This window comes from Acipenser ruthenus, chromosome 13, assembly GCF_902713425.1.
Source record: "Acipenser ruthenus chromosome 13, fAciRut3.2 maternal haplotype, whole genome shotgun sequence".
In the NCBI taxonomy this organism is placed as follows: Eukaryota; Metazoa; Chordata; class Actinopteri; order Acipenseriformes; family Acipenseridae; genus Acipenser; species Acipenser ruthenus.
Window position 1 is genome coordinate 23,443,066 of NC_081201.1, and position 14,821 is coordinate 23,457,886.

Sequence of the window (14,821 nt, forward strand, 5' to 3'; positions counted from 1 at the left end):
TGCAGCACAATATTGAAATGTATTCATAGGGGGGGTGTATCAAACTGCATTTTATTCATAAAGCAGACAAAGAAAATGTGTTTGAATAACTCAGGAGTTAAGCTTGGTGAATTGTGCCCATATTATTTATAATCCAAACTAGAGGCTAAAACTCAAAAACTCCTGGAAATATATATATATATATATATTATATATATATATATATATATATATATATATATATATATATATATATATATATATATATAATCCAAACTAGAGGCTAAAACTCCTGGAAATATATATATATATATATATATATATATATATATATACATTTATATAATTTGTAATTGTATATATATTTTTAGAAAATGTTTAAATAACATACGTTAAATCTTATTACAAACATACTGTGTGCTAATCTAAACCCACAACCCACACCTTCAGTGAGAATTATTACATAATAAGAAAAATATGATGACAAATGTTATACAGCATTTTTTTTAAGTCACTGTAGTAAGCCAACAGTAATATATATATATATATATATATATATATATATATATATATATATATATATATATATATATATATATATATATATATATATATACTGCAGTGACTTAAAAAAAATACATCTGTTTTTATAATTAATTATAATTAATTTAAAAATGAGTCCCCACACTTTAAGGACGTTATTTAATTGTTCTTTATTTGTCTGGGAGAGCCTCTTCAGCTGTAACACATTTAGCATTAGATGTTTCTATTCTGTGAAAGTTGGACATTTCTCTCATTTCCAGTATTTAAGGATTCACTTTGTTTAGTATCAAAAGAACAATAGCTTAAAACAATATTAACATAGCTTCTATTAAATTGCATCCCACAACATGTTACACTCAAAATGCAGAAGCTAGGTGTCACTGTGTGCCTTACTTTGTAAATATCAGAACTGTATTCATGAATTTGCTGCTGTGGCACGGCTGAGGCTTAAAAGCCAGTTTTTGTTTGGTTCTAGTCTCTGTGTACCAGCGTGAGGATTCATGACTGTGAAGATAGCCAGGGAGTGGGAACTAAATGCACGATGGAGGACCACAGTGTGTATATGATATGGTATAATTTAGGGGAATCTGAATCCCACCAAAGTTTATTTAGTTTGTGAGGGGAGAAGGTTCCTGAAGCGGGACCTCCCTTTTAGTGGGAGCAGCGCATGGCCCGAGCTTGGCCACCTTTTGTTTTATAGCTGATTTTTCTCACTGTGTTTTGTTTTGGATTTTTGTATTATGTACACGTGTGTGTACTTCCTTCTGCACTAGGGATACCATTATTGGTATCCTAGTGGCAGACCCCAACCACTGCAACTGCCTGTGTTTAATAAAACCAGGCTGCCTGAGCGGCGTTTTCAACTACAAACCCTCTGTCTCTCTCATCTCTCAGCGGATACCCTCACAGTAAACAAACTCCCCTGTTACAGTTGCCATATTGCGTTCATTTTAACACAACCCCAGAATGCATGTACAATGTTCTGTTTAACATTCACAGGATGCAGTTTTTTTTTGTATTGGGATTTTCAGAAGGATTTATCAAAATACCATATACAAGTGAACCAAGTCCTTTTTCTGATGTAATTGACAGCAAATAATGTTCTAGAGATTTGGAATTGGAAATGATATGTTTAATATCAAAACTGGAGAGGCTCTCGCAAATCTTTTTGTACATATTTTTGGACGTATATGCAAGTCTATATATATCTCTGTTTAAGAAATGTTTCCGATAGTACATCATCTTAATACAGGAAAACAATTAATTGAAAATGATCCTACCTGCTTTCCATAATTTCCCTTACAGCGGCAACACTTGGTCCTGCTCCAAGATGTGTATAGTAAGGGCCTTCATCTTTCTCTATAATTTGTTCTAGATAGATGAATTGGCAAGTTTATTTGGTTTTCCAGAAAAACAGCAGAATAATACTGGCAAAACATATTTCTGTGTAAAAAAAACAGCATTATCTTATCTTAGTCAAAACTGCAACTGGTACAACAAACCTTAAAGATAAAAATCTACACCAATATTGCCAAAAAGTTTTACCACAGTAAGAGCATAGGAAAGTGTAATAAAGCATAGTGAAAGCATGGTATTAAAGTGTAACAGAACTCCTTGCAGTGTTTATAAGAAACACATTAATTTGCCTTTGCTGTATCCTGTGTTGTCCATATCACAGCATTTTTTTAAACATATTTTTTAGATTGTTTTGATATTTTTTTTCCACGTATCCAATTCAACTAGGGAATTACTTTACTCGGGAACGTTCACCAGGAGAAAGATGATTTTTCTTTTAAACATCGCAGTGTATCCAGTTCATGCTCCCTCCTGCAACAATTCTGGTGCTCTGATTGAAATGAGTGGTGTATAGTGAGGACACAAAACCAGCACTGTTGCAGGAGGGAGTGTGATCTTGATACACTGCAATCCTTAGAAGAGGTCTTTTTTTCTCCTGGTGAACGTAACTGTTGAGAAATGTATTGCTCAGTTGATTTATGACCCATGATGTATGACACAAATTTCAAGAGTCTGCAGTATACTTAAAAATATAATGCTGTGAAATGGACCCCATGGGACACACCAAAGGTAACACTTTAAGGTAAGCAATGATAGACTCAGTCTAGTCTGTGCAGTTAACAATATTTAAACTATCAACACAGATTATTAGCAAGCATCAATGACATGACTGACTCAACCGCGGGATATTTATAAAGGGCAGTAGGCACTTAAGAGATCAGTTCCTCTAAACTTACAGTACGTCCCAGTGGAAGTATCTATATACAGTGTGATTCATAATTCACGCAACATTGTCAGAGAATCTACATATGTATGTTATTATCCTAGCATGAAGCTGTTAGCCTGAGCATGGGGCCTGTTTAATTCAATGCAACCAGGAGCTTTTAGCTTCAGTTAAGAAACCCCTTCTGTTTAAAGTAATTGTAGCTTACAAAATAGTTCCATACATGTTCCACTGCCAAGCACATCCATTCACTGTATAGGTCTCATATGTGCAGTTTTAAAAGAAACACATGTCATTACAAACATGTATTTTCATCTGTGGATAAGGTTAAATAAATCTTGCAATCCATGCTTTTAGTCTTCCTTATAGTGTAGTACAAAGCTACATGTTTTAAAAGAAAAATACTTGTTTGCTATAACATGTGTTGATTTCAAAACTGCAACCTATACAGTGAATGAAAGCACACAAGGGTACAATTCATACATGTTCGCAACAACCATTTTAAGTGTCCAGAAGGTGACTCGCTAAATCAAGAAAGCATGACAGTGTCAGAAAATCAAAATGGCAACTGAGGTTATATCTTACCAACACAGTCACAGGTCGGAAATTCAAATCCTTTTTTGGAAGGGGTATCAATCAGATTTTTAGTTGGGGTGTCCAAGAACTTCATTGGCGATTCCATGAAGCAGTTCAAGGTGTTCTTAGTTGGCGTCGACTCCTCGACTAAGTCAGGTTCAGCTCCATCGGTATCTAGATTCGAAGTTGACAGGATGGTAACAGCTCCAGAGGTCTCTACTTTTATACATCTCTCAGAGGTTGACGGAGTTTGGACGCCTGCAGAATTGCCAGCATGTCTTTCCGACAGGTGAAAGTTCTGTTGATCTTGCAGTTCGGTTCTGTTTTTAGTGTCCTCAGTGTTGGAAGGGTCATTCTTCCCTATAGCACCATCTGTTACTTGAAATACCTGAGAATTCGAGTCACATTCACCTTTCAGTCCTGTGTAATCAGTCAAACTTTCACTTTTGACCTGTTTATCTAATTTCAACTCGGAAGTGGGACCAGGAAGGCTGTCTTTACAGTTAAGGTGTTTACCAATGACATGAGATCCTAATCCTAAGTAAAGAGACTGATCATCCAAACACTCTGATTTGATACAGTTTGAGGATGGGGAACTCTTGGGGTGATAAAGCATCTTTTTTTCTGGAGATATATCTGGTAGCTTGCTTTTAAGCTGGATCTGAGTCCGTGGAAGAAACGGGTGTGATTTCCGCGGCTGCACTGCTTGACGTTGCGGCAATACCTTCTGAACTTTCGTTCTGTGAGTCGCCGCCGGCAGCTTAGCATTGGATCCTTGATGGAGGAAATGGCTGACTTGATTGAGCTGTGACTGTACCCAGATGTGTTCAACTTGATCCTTTTCACCAGTCAGTTTCTGAGCTGCTAACTGGGCCTTCTTTGATATTCTCTGTTTGAATGGTGGCGTTCTTGTTTTCTTCACTGGAGGCTTTTTTGAATTTTGCAGAAGATGATTGTGCTTTACATCCTGAAGGGGTAAACCTTGGTGAAGATTGTTCTCCAGTCCATGCTGCTGCTGGGGCTGGCTATCTATACGTGAAGCATTTAGAGCATCCTGCTGACTTGATTGGATTATGAATGCTAGTTGTGCTAGTTGTGCTGCTACGTCTTCTTCATCTTTATTTCTGACCCTATTAAGTAACAAATCACTTTCTGAATGAAGGGTTTCCTTGAATTGTACTTTTTGGGGCTGAGAATATATGTCTTCACAATTGCTTTTTGCGAAATGAAATACGTTTTCACTGGTTACACATGCTGGAGATGTATCAGCAGCCAAACTGGCATTAAATAAATCCAGTAAAGAAAGCCTGTTAACTGATGCATTAGGTGTGGTATGTATGTTTTGTTTATTTAAACAGCCGCTGAAAGACTTACTTGAATCCTGATACGGGACTGGGCTGCTAAGGTAGTTATGGTCTGAAGAGGGGTGTTTTTGCTTCTGTTCATTTTCTTGCTGGTGAAACTCTAAATCGGGGTTTGCAGGCGACTCTGTGTTCTGTTCTGTTTGTGATAAAGACTGCAGAGGAGTGTCTGCTAACTGTGTAAGAGCTTCGATTGCTATCGCCTGTTCAAAGCTGATGTTGTTGTTCTCCACTAATGATAAGAGACCTGGCTGAGAAAGTACAAAAGAGTCACAGAAAGAGGAGGTGTCTACTTTCGGTAGACTTAAAGCACCATTTTCAGATTCACTATTGACTGAAAATCTTGAGTTGTCCACCTTATTTTCACAAGTTTCAGTGTGCAAAACAGTGCAGTTCAGGCTGTAAAGACCATCGCAGTCACCAGTAATGTTTGTCTGTGCTGCGGGACTGCAGTCCTGCTCTTCAGAGCAAACAACCGCTGCCAAAGTGCTCAAGGCATTGTTATTATCGCTAAGGTTTGCTAATTGTGCCAGAGTGTTTACTCTGTTTTCGTTTCTATTCTTAATCCCATACCGAGGGTCTTCTACCTTGATTTTTTTAAAGGGCACAGTAGATTCTGTTAAAGCATCGCCTTTCCATTTAGTTCCATTTCTGGAGGATTGTGCAGACAATTCTAGAGGCTCAGGTGAGAAGCTACAACAAATGGGCTTTTCTCCTCCGTTGTGCTCCAAGTTTTCATGCGTGTCCTTTGTTGCTTGGAAGCTCCCGTTAATATGGCTGAGGGTCTGATCCTCATTCACGTCACATCGTTTTTTTTCCAAAACATTTCCGCTTTCTTCCTCTCTTGATTCGCTCACCATGGGTGGGATGGGGTTAAGCTGTGAGCCGCATTCCTCTGCTGGGATGAAAAGGCCTTCTTCCATCTGGCTTGGTTTTGTGCCATTTACTGATCTTCCTTCTGGATCAACCTGGATAGCACACAAAACAGTTAGGGGACTGCCCTGGTAAATACACAGAAGGAAAGAGTCTGCATGCACATTATCTCATTCAAGCATCTGAAGGTTACTTATTACAAGAACTTTGATTTTTGGAACTGCATAACTGTGGATTTCAGTAATGTGTTGTTTTAAGACAACTGTGAACTAAAATAATTCTAAACAAATGATTACAAATCTGTGACTCACTGATGTAAATATAATATTGGAGCTATCAGTAACATGAAAAGTTTATCACCATGACCCGTAAAAGTGTGACAGGTGGACAGACACCCAAGCTTATGGTTCTTTTAATAACTTGTTCGAAAGAATGTCCTTAGCAACTTTCTTCACCATCGGATAACTGGTTCTCTAGATATATGTACAAATGTAACTGTGTCATATGGAGAGCAGCTCGTACAGATGCCCATAGGCACCTCCACAGACCCCTGCACTGTGAAATACTCAAGTGCTTTACTTGAGATTATCCCTTGCAAGTTGAGCCTGCCACTGCAATGAAGAAATGGGTGAAAATGATTTTGGAAAAAAAAAAAATATGTCAGTAACATACATCCTGCGCTGTAAATTCAAAATGATAGCTATCAGTATGAAGAACAAGTGGATGACTATCATATCAATATGTACAGAATAGTATTGAACAGGAATTACCAAGTTTCATTACAATTTGAATAGCAATTATCTAGATATATGCAATAATACAAGTGATATACAGATGGAAGGAAAGACAGACAGACATAGTTTATCCCCCACAATCCGATACTCTCAATAACCTATGATGATAATACTAAGTTTCTTGAGGTCCAGGACTGGATGGGCTTGTTAATTAGGCTGCAGATCATTGCAGGGAGATGTCTTTAAATCTGCTGGTATCATTTGCACCCATTGGTTAAACTGCCCAGGTTAGTGCAGGTAGTTTACATGTTTACAACTAATTTAAATGTGGCAGCCTTAGAGGTGAAATCTAAATTGTGTGTATTTTCTCCCTGACAAAGTGGTGGTAGGGTACTTGGGTTACTGGATACTTTTACGATGCTACAGTGGGTACTATTCAATTCATATGAACAGCGGCGTCATCAATTCAATTATTCAGTTACGTCCTTGAGTTTTTCATATTTTTACAAACAGAAATAAACTAAGGATAGCATGCACTTTTGGATATATGATTTTCTTAACCTTGGGCCTTTTATTAATTATTTAGATCCACTGTAGTTTATATCAATTGAATTTTGAAACTTCCATATCTGAAAGCACTGCATTTCCACCCAATTGAAGCGTTTGTACGTTCTTGTGTTTTGTGAGTTAATTTAATAAATAAATCGGGCTCTGCTAGAGAAATAAAATCACAATCTCTAAATATTATTGGATGTACCAGTAATTCATTGTGTGGAAAACCATAAAAAAGTTATGTATTGTATTTATTTATTTATTTACTTTTTAACAAACGTGTGCATGCACGTTAATATGTAAACTTTTCTTTTGAGTAAACCAAATAAATATTCCATCCAATTTATTAAAAAGATTACAACTAGGCTTCCTACTATTTAATTTTTATTTTTTTGCCAAATCGACGATTAATATCGACGTCTATTTTAGAAAGCATTTACCGTTTTTTTCGATCTTTATTTTTCAATTCATGCAGAAAATGGGTGAAATCCACCTGGGTGAAAACACAGACTTTTTATGCCATTGAGAAATGTCTCATTTGGCAAAGCCCCTTTATCATAATCAACATGCAACAAAACTTGCCCTTATTCTTCAGCACAGCTGGAGTCACTGGAAGGTAAGGCAGACGGGCCCGCTTCGTCCTGCTGCAGAGACGTCGGTCAAGGTATTGTGCACAATACTCATTAAGTGTTTTCCTCTTGCCCCCCATTTTCAAACCAAACTAGTAACTGTCACCGTATACCTAGCAAAAGCCTACCTGTACCTTAACCCACTAATTTCAAAAGTAGGTGCTTTGAATGACAGGCGCTTGAGCAGGTAAATGAAAGTGCACAGTCGGTACAGGTTTTGATGATTGACAGTCATTTAAGTGAATGAGAGCATTCTAGCGCTGCTTCAGTCAACGAGATCTGTCAGAACTGGGTGAAATGACAGTGACAGTGAAACTATACTAACAGATTACTGAGATGATTGACAGCGACCCCTAGCCATTCAAAGCGGAACTGAGACGGGACAGACAGCAAGTATAAAAACTAAACAAACTATAGACGATTTCTAAATTGTTATTTTGTTACGAAAATAAAAAAATAGCAAGTGCTTTTACCGACGTTTATCCTATATAAATTTATTTCAGTCAAACTCTCATTTTTTGGGAATTCGATGTTTAACAAGCTTTACTGATTAATATTGAAAAGTAGCAAGCCAAATTATAACCAAGGTCATTTTCTTCTTATTAGCAGTAGCAGTATTATGACTGGTCCCATTTTTTATTTTGTTGAATATTTTTTGGTTCTTTGCCTCAACAACATGACTAGGTAGCCTCTTCTATACCCTCAACAAGTCTCTGTGCTACACTTAAAGTATTGGTTCAGGGTAACTGTATCAACTTCTACATTCTCTTGACACAAAATTCAATGCAACAGGTATCATTTTCTTTTCTTTTTAATTAGCTCTATCCTACATACAGTAGATGACCATTTATAAAACAACAGCAACTATGGACAGTGCTGATGAATTAACATGGGATTGCTGGTATTACTACAGTGCAATATTGATATTAAAATAGCATAACAGAAACATTTCTGTTTTTAAAATATAGTGTGCTGACTAACATCAGCCCTTTTATAAAGGGTGTTGTTCGGTCATCTTGTAAACCTGTGTATTGGGTACAGCTATTGATGTACATGCCTAAACTTCATTTAATAATCACATTTTTAGGGCTGCTCATCCAACCCAAGTATCTTGTCTCGATGGCTTTCAGGATTGACAGATCTTTACTAGATATTAGATTATAGGAGCAGGCAGAGGAGTAGTTGGTGACGACAACAGTGCCACAATAGAGCTTGCTTAATGAGGAATGCTAGGCCTTAAACCATCTAATAAACCAGGTAAAACCTTAAATTAGGCCCCTGACAGCAACGGGTGCATGTAATAAATGCTGCCTGTTGTATGAAACTGAAGGCTCCTTGTGCTGTAGGTAAATTGTGGAAGGATTTGGATTATTTTAGTCAAGGCAGCTCAAAATATTGTACACAGTCCTTAATTAATATGTACATGGGCATGCAGCACCTAGAGCAGTCAGTCATAACGAGAATAGGTTTTAAGCAAGTCTTAGGTCGTTGCTTTCACACCATGGAGGAGCAGGAGAACAAGTGAACCACCAGAGTAGCAGGAAGCCTGGGAAGAATTCAGGGAGCCAGTAGGCAGTCTGATTAACAATATACTGTGGTCCATAATTGGTTTTGTATATCACAGGCAAGACCTTATGCACAAGGATCCAGTGCAATTTTATGGCCAGTGCATTGGGTGCCGTTACAATCCTAGCCAAGAAGGATAACCTCTGCTGCATAAATGTGGGACTCCAATGAAAGATCACAGTCCAAATGGACGCCCAGGTTTTTTAATTGTGCCAGCAGATTTTATGGTATAGGCGTAACCAAAAAGAACAGGGGACATTTTAGAACTGGTACTAGAGCCGACAACCAGAAAATCAGTTTTGCTGACACAGAGTTTCAGAGAGATATTTATCATCCAGTTCTTAACCTCAGTGACGTATTCAGACAACAAAGTGCCTGCGGAAGGATTGGAGCGACCGTGAACGAGGGTCTTATTGGTGTAACAGTGGAACACTCAATGGGAGTAGAAATGCTGAAGGGTAAAGGGACAAAGACAAGACCTGAGGAACACCGGTGGTGACAGGAAGTAGATGACCTTTGACCGGAATAAGACACAGATTTGTCTCAAGATACAGGGCCTGGTTTACAGAGTGATAAAGTCTGTCTTGTTGTGTTGTGTTTTAACTTTTGTGTTTGCAGATGTGGTCATTTACAAAGGTGTTGTTTAGACATTAGCTATAACTTCACTTAATATGCCTTTAATGCATTTATTATGCCATTATTAAGGTGAACCTGAGGCTGCCTTTATAAATGTAACATTTTCTTTTTTTTAAGGTAACATATATTCCCTGTTCATATCAGTCCTGCAAATCAATGAAAAGTTTCCTCAGTAGAAGCAACTGCCGGTAATGTATTAATTAAAAAAAAAATATGAAAGTAAATACCATTATTACATATATCTATGCCAGCTTTTTGATTTTAGTGTCTTCTGGCAGGGTTTCTACAATATTAAATGTAGAATTACATTTCACGTTCATTGATGATTAAGAGTGCTTTTGTTTGTTTTAAGTGGACATGCTTTTAAAATTTCCTTTTTAATATAACTTTGTGCTTTTTTATGCAAAAAACCCCCCAAAAAACAGTTAACTTCTTACAAAGAGGTTAGCGATAATCAGAAATCGGTTTGGCTTTTATTCCTAATTGTTCTACCTTGCTGAAATGTTTGTTTACTTGACTTGGTTTCTTGAATGTTTTACCCCTTATGGAAGTTTATTTAATTTTGAGCATTCATTTTGCAGTTTTCCTCTGCTTTTCCCATATACATACTATGCATTTACCACAGTTCATCATGGTTTTCCACGTTTTGTAATATGCTATACCTCTCTGTTTCACTATGCTTTTTTGCACTTTTACTAAGGTAAATGTTCTAGTTTTCTAACAATACTGTATGTTTTATCTCCTTTAAAAAAAGTGTAATTTACTCTTTGAAGGAAAAGGCCCCATTGTTTAATTTCAAAACAAGCCAATTTAATTCAGACAAGCACTTCCTATCTCAATTTCTCAGACAATCAGAGACCAGAACGCAAGTAATAGCAGATACCACCAGGACATTGATTCTGCTCTACCCCATGAAATAATACAATACAAACGTATTTTTATATAGCACCCTTCACTCGCACTGTATGAAGCTAAAAACAAAACAAGAGAGCTTATATGTACAATACACGCCAGCACCAGCCAATTATATAAACGCACATTTAAAAAAAAGTACGTTTTTCAATTTAGACTTAAAGAATCCAATGTTTCAACCTCCCTAATGTCAACCAGAATAGAATTCCACTAACAAGCAGCACAACTGCAAAAGTTTGGGTTCCCCACAGTGAGAACCTTACAAATTTTCAGTATACACAATTTTTGTTGGCAGACATTGGTAAAAATGTAAGTGTGACATACGCACTGTATGGAAAGATGTACAATGACTGGCATTTACAGTACTGTATATAACAAATAACATTCAAAGCATTGTACAATTGCAGCAAAGACTCTGATGCAAATGTATGCCCAGATACATAACTATTATGCAAGTGGGACATTCGTACAGAATACTCAAAACCTCTATTCCATTAGAGTAACAATGACAATTCCATTTCTAAATTGTATTATATAAAGGATGTCAAACAAGGAAAATGTCAGTATAGAAAAAACAAAATGTGTTATAACCTGAATCAATTAGAATTACTGCCACAGACATTATCAGAGGCTGTGATAGAAATATATTGTTAATGCACAGTGGAACGGAAAGGAGATTTTAAATAAAGATTTAGTTGTTAAACAAAAACCTGCATTGTTTACAGCCACCAGGAACTGGAGTTGAAAATCAGAAACATTAACTTTGTTCAATATTACCTCAAAGTTATGTACAAACCTGCATTAGATCTATACCCAAGCACACAACCTTTTTATAACAACCCAACAGACATTAAAAAATGTGCACCTTTAAGCACTATAATACAACATAAATTAATGTAACTGTGTTATATTCTGAAACATGCCCACAGTCTATCCTACTATATAGCAAGTCTGAAAGTAACTTCCTTCCTGTCTCTGCTGCTGTACTCAAAGGACATGTCTCTATGCTGTCAATTTGGGGGTACCTTTCCTGTTGGGGGTCTCTGTCGAAACCAAACTACAGCATTTCTGAACAAGGTTTAAAAAAAACAAACATCACCATTAACATAAAAAACCTAATTATGCAGGTAAAACAGCACCTTGTATTTTAATGCCTCCAGTTTACAAATTACAGAGAGGAATGCACAATGAAGGAAAAAAATATTTGAAATGATCAATGAATATGACCGATGTGGGGGAAAAAAATAAATCAGGTGTTGGTTACCTTGGAAACTCTTTTTTTTCTTTGTGGTTTGGCTATATCCTTGCACACCCCCTGCAACGAGATTTTAGAACATATTACGGTTGTGAAAACAAAACAAAACAAAAAAAAAAAAAACATAAAAATCAAGCAATAAATATATTTATGCCTTCTGTACTGGCAGTAAAATAAAATACCTTTTTCACTAAAAAGAAGCCACTGAAGACTCTGCAGCAGAACCTATTAGGTAGCCATCTTGTTTCCTTCTGCTTCAAAAGAATAACTGGCTACAGTACCTCATTCTTCAGTGCCTCTGGTATCATTATCATAGCGCTCAAAAGCAGCCGCTGGTCGCTGGTCCTGCAGACGTGCTGGGCATGCCTTCTCGCAAAAGCAGCCACGTCCAAAACAACCAATAGCAAGGCGAGTTTAGCGGCTAGTAAATGATCTTCCATGCCTAGACCCTCCTAAACAAAGGATCCCCTATGTGGGCTTTTACTCCACAACTGCAGGCTAGAGAGATTCATAATCTGTGGTATGGACTTTTCAGAAGCCTGGAACAGGGCAACCAAACACAGCTCTCCACTATTATGTTGTATACCAACACTGTTTACATTTCCAAATCCAGCTGTTTGGCTTCACACCAGATCCTAAAGCCTCTGTCTATCTCTTTTACAGTCCTTTCAGAAATAGGTTTTGAGCCCAAAACGGGAAACCCAATGCTTTATGGCCCACCGACAGCAGAAGAGTTGAATTTAAAGCTACATGCAAGGATATTATAAAGATAAACATGTGGCACCGAAGGTCGTGTAAGGACAGCAGTTAGCTACCCCCAGCTGTCAGCATGTCTGATTCCATAGCCATGCACATTTCGCACATTTCGAGCACTTCTTGAGTCAAGCAGCCAGACAGCAATTCTATTACAGCTTGTAAAACTTGCAATAACTGACGCTTCCTCATTAACCCTTAAGACACACTTTAACACTTTGTAGTAACGTTAATGTAGCTCTTTTTTTTCTCACTACAAATAAACACAAATAGATTATTCTTGGAATACGGAATAATATAAAAATTACTGAAACTCCAGCATACAGTACCTGTCAGCAGCCTTTTTGGGGGTTAACAGTTGGAAATATATCAGTATGCTCCCCCCTCCCCCTCTTTGTTCAGCCTTATGTTGAACACACTTCAGAGTCTGCCGACTTGAGCACTGAAATCACAACCCCCCACACACACGCACACCATGCACGCACACACACGCACACACTCACCCAATGCACGCACGCGCAAACACACACACACACACTCACACCATGCACACACACGCACGCACAGACACACACACACCATGCACACACAAACACACATACATCATGCATGCATGCACACGCATCATGCACACACACACCATGCACGCACACACACGCACACACACACACACATCATGCATGCACAAACACACACATCACATGCACGCACACCTCCTCCCTTTTTGGTTATCTAACAGGTTGTTACAGGTGCAACGGAGGATTAACTTGTTTGATAAAAAATGTTTTAGATACAGTTTAACAAAATTTGACTTTCGGGATCTACTGAAAATGCTGCTTGATTTGTACACCATCAAATACTTCAGATACAGACAGCTGATTCTTCAACCCAATGAACATCAAGATCCTTTCAATCTGTTCATAATGGTGTACTGCCCTGTACTTGTTTCTCAACATGTTTAATAAGGTTGTTTGTCATCCATAACTAGTAAATACTCATTTAGAAACTTCATTTCAATGACAAAAGTTTCGACTGGAAGACTTTTTCTTCAGTTTTGAATATTCAAACAAACAAACACTGCTCGGAATGTATTCTGTGGCAAAAATGGCCATGTTCAGGGGTCATCACCTCAGCCACTGACTCATTGTATGACCATGAGCAAGTTACTTAACCTCCTTGTGCTCCGTCTTTCGGGTGAGACGTAGTTGTAAGTGACTCTGCAGCTGATGCATAGTTCACACACTCTAGTCTCTGTAAGTCGCCTTGGATAAAGGTGTCTGCTAAATAAACAAATAATAATAATAATAAAGGCACTCTCTGCGTGGAGTGCAGGATGCGCCTTATAGCCTGGAGGCCGCTGGTTCGGGTCCAGGCTATTCCAATGCTGACCGTGGATGAGAGCTTCCAGGGGGCAGCGCTCAACTGGCCGAGCGCTGCACGGGTGGGGAGGGTCTAGGTCGTCCAGGGTGTCCTCGGCTCACTGCGTACCAAGGGCGCGAGAATCAGGGGCACGGGAACAAGGGGTGCTGGGAGGTGCAGCAGAAGCTGTTGCAATGAGGAATCCTGCTAGTTTCGTGAATCTTATGAGCTGTGTGTGCAGTGCACTGCGCCTCTTTACATTGCTTTTGAACACAAACAATACTAGACCAATGAGCGCTGTCACAACCAGGGCGAGATATTTTAGAAATCGCACGGTTGCGAGAGTTGGTTAGTTGTTGGAACACATTAGATGTGTGTTTATATAGTTGAACAGTTATTGAAAATGTCCCAAAAAAGAATATCACATTTTTTGTAAATTCTTCAACGGCACCACCTGCTAAAATCACAAATGCTGCTAACTGGGCGTGCTGCTTTGTGGAGCAATTCTAACTACACAAATTGCATCATCAACATGACACCGGAATGCAACTCAACCTTTGGAGCTTTCTGACTGTCCTTGTCTACTGTAAATAAAATACTGTTCAACCTGTTCAACCTTTTACTGTTCAACCTGTTTTTATAAGCAGACAAGACTAAATTGCAGCATTTAAGTGGAACACAGCATCATACTCTACTTTTCGATTTGTTAGCTCTTTTTTATGGTAAGCATGTTTTAAACATTGTAGCGAGGACTGTGATTAAAGCATTTTTTACTTAAATAGATAAACAGGTGTTGATGCTGCTTTGTTTTATTAACATGTTCAACATAATAGCAACCGAATGCATGGCTTCCA

The 14,821-nt window shown here is 38.0% G+C and overlaps 1 protein-coding gene across 4 annotated transcripts in view; it reads right to left on the reverse strand.

The window, feature by feature from the left end:
• Window positions 1-14,821, reverse strand: part of tet1 (tet methylcytosine dioxygenase 1) — a 59,967-nt gene that overhangs the window by 22,719 nt on the left and 22,427 nt on the right. For 3 of the 4 annotated variants that reach the window (XM_059035768.1, XM_059035769.1, XM_059035767.1), the window contains exons 3-5: window positions 11,865-11,915; window positions 3,347-5,666; window positions 1,803-1,893 (exon numbers count right to left, since the gene is read on the reverse strand). In XM_059035768.1, the coding sequence (XP_058891751.1) occupies window positions 1,803-1,893; window positions 3,347-5,666; window positions 11,865-11,915 (2,462 nt within the window). The remainder of the gene's footprint in view (window positions 1-1,802; window positions 1,894-3,346; window positions 5,667-11,864; window positions 11,916-14,821) is intronic. The other variant, XM_034030993.3, reaches the window with a different exon arrangement.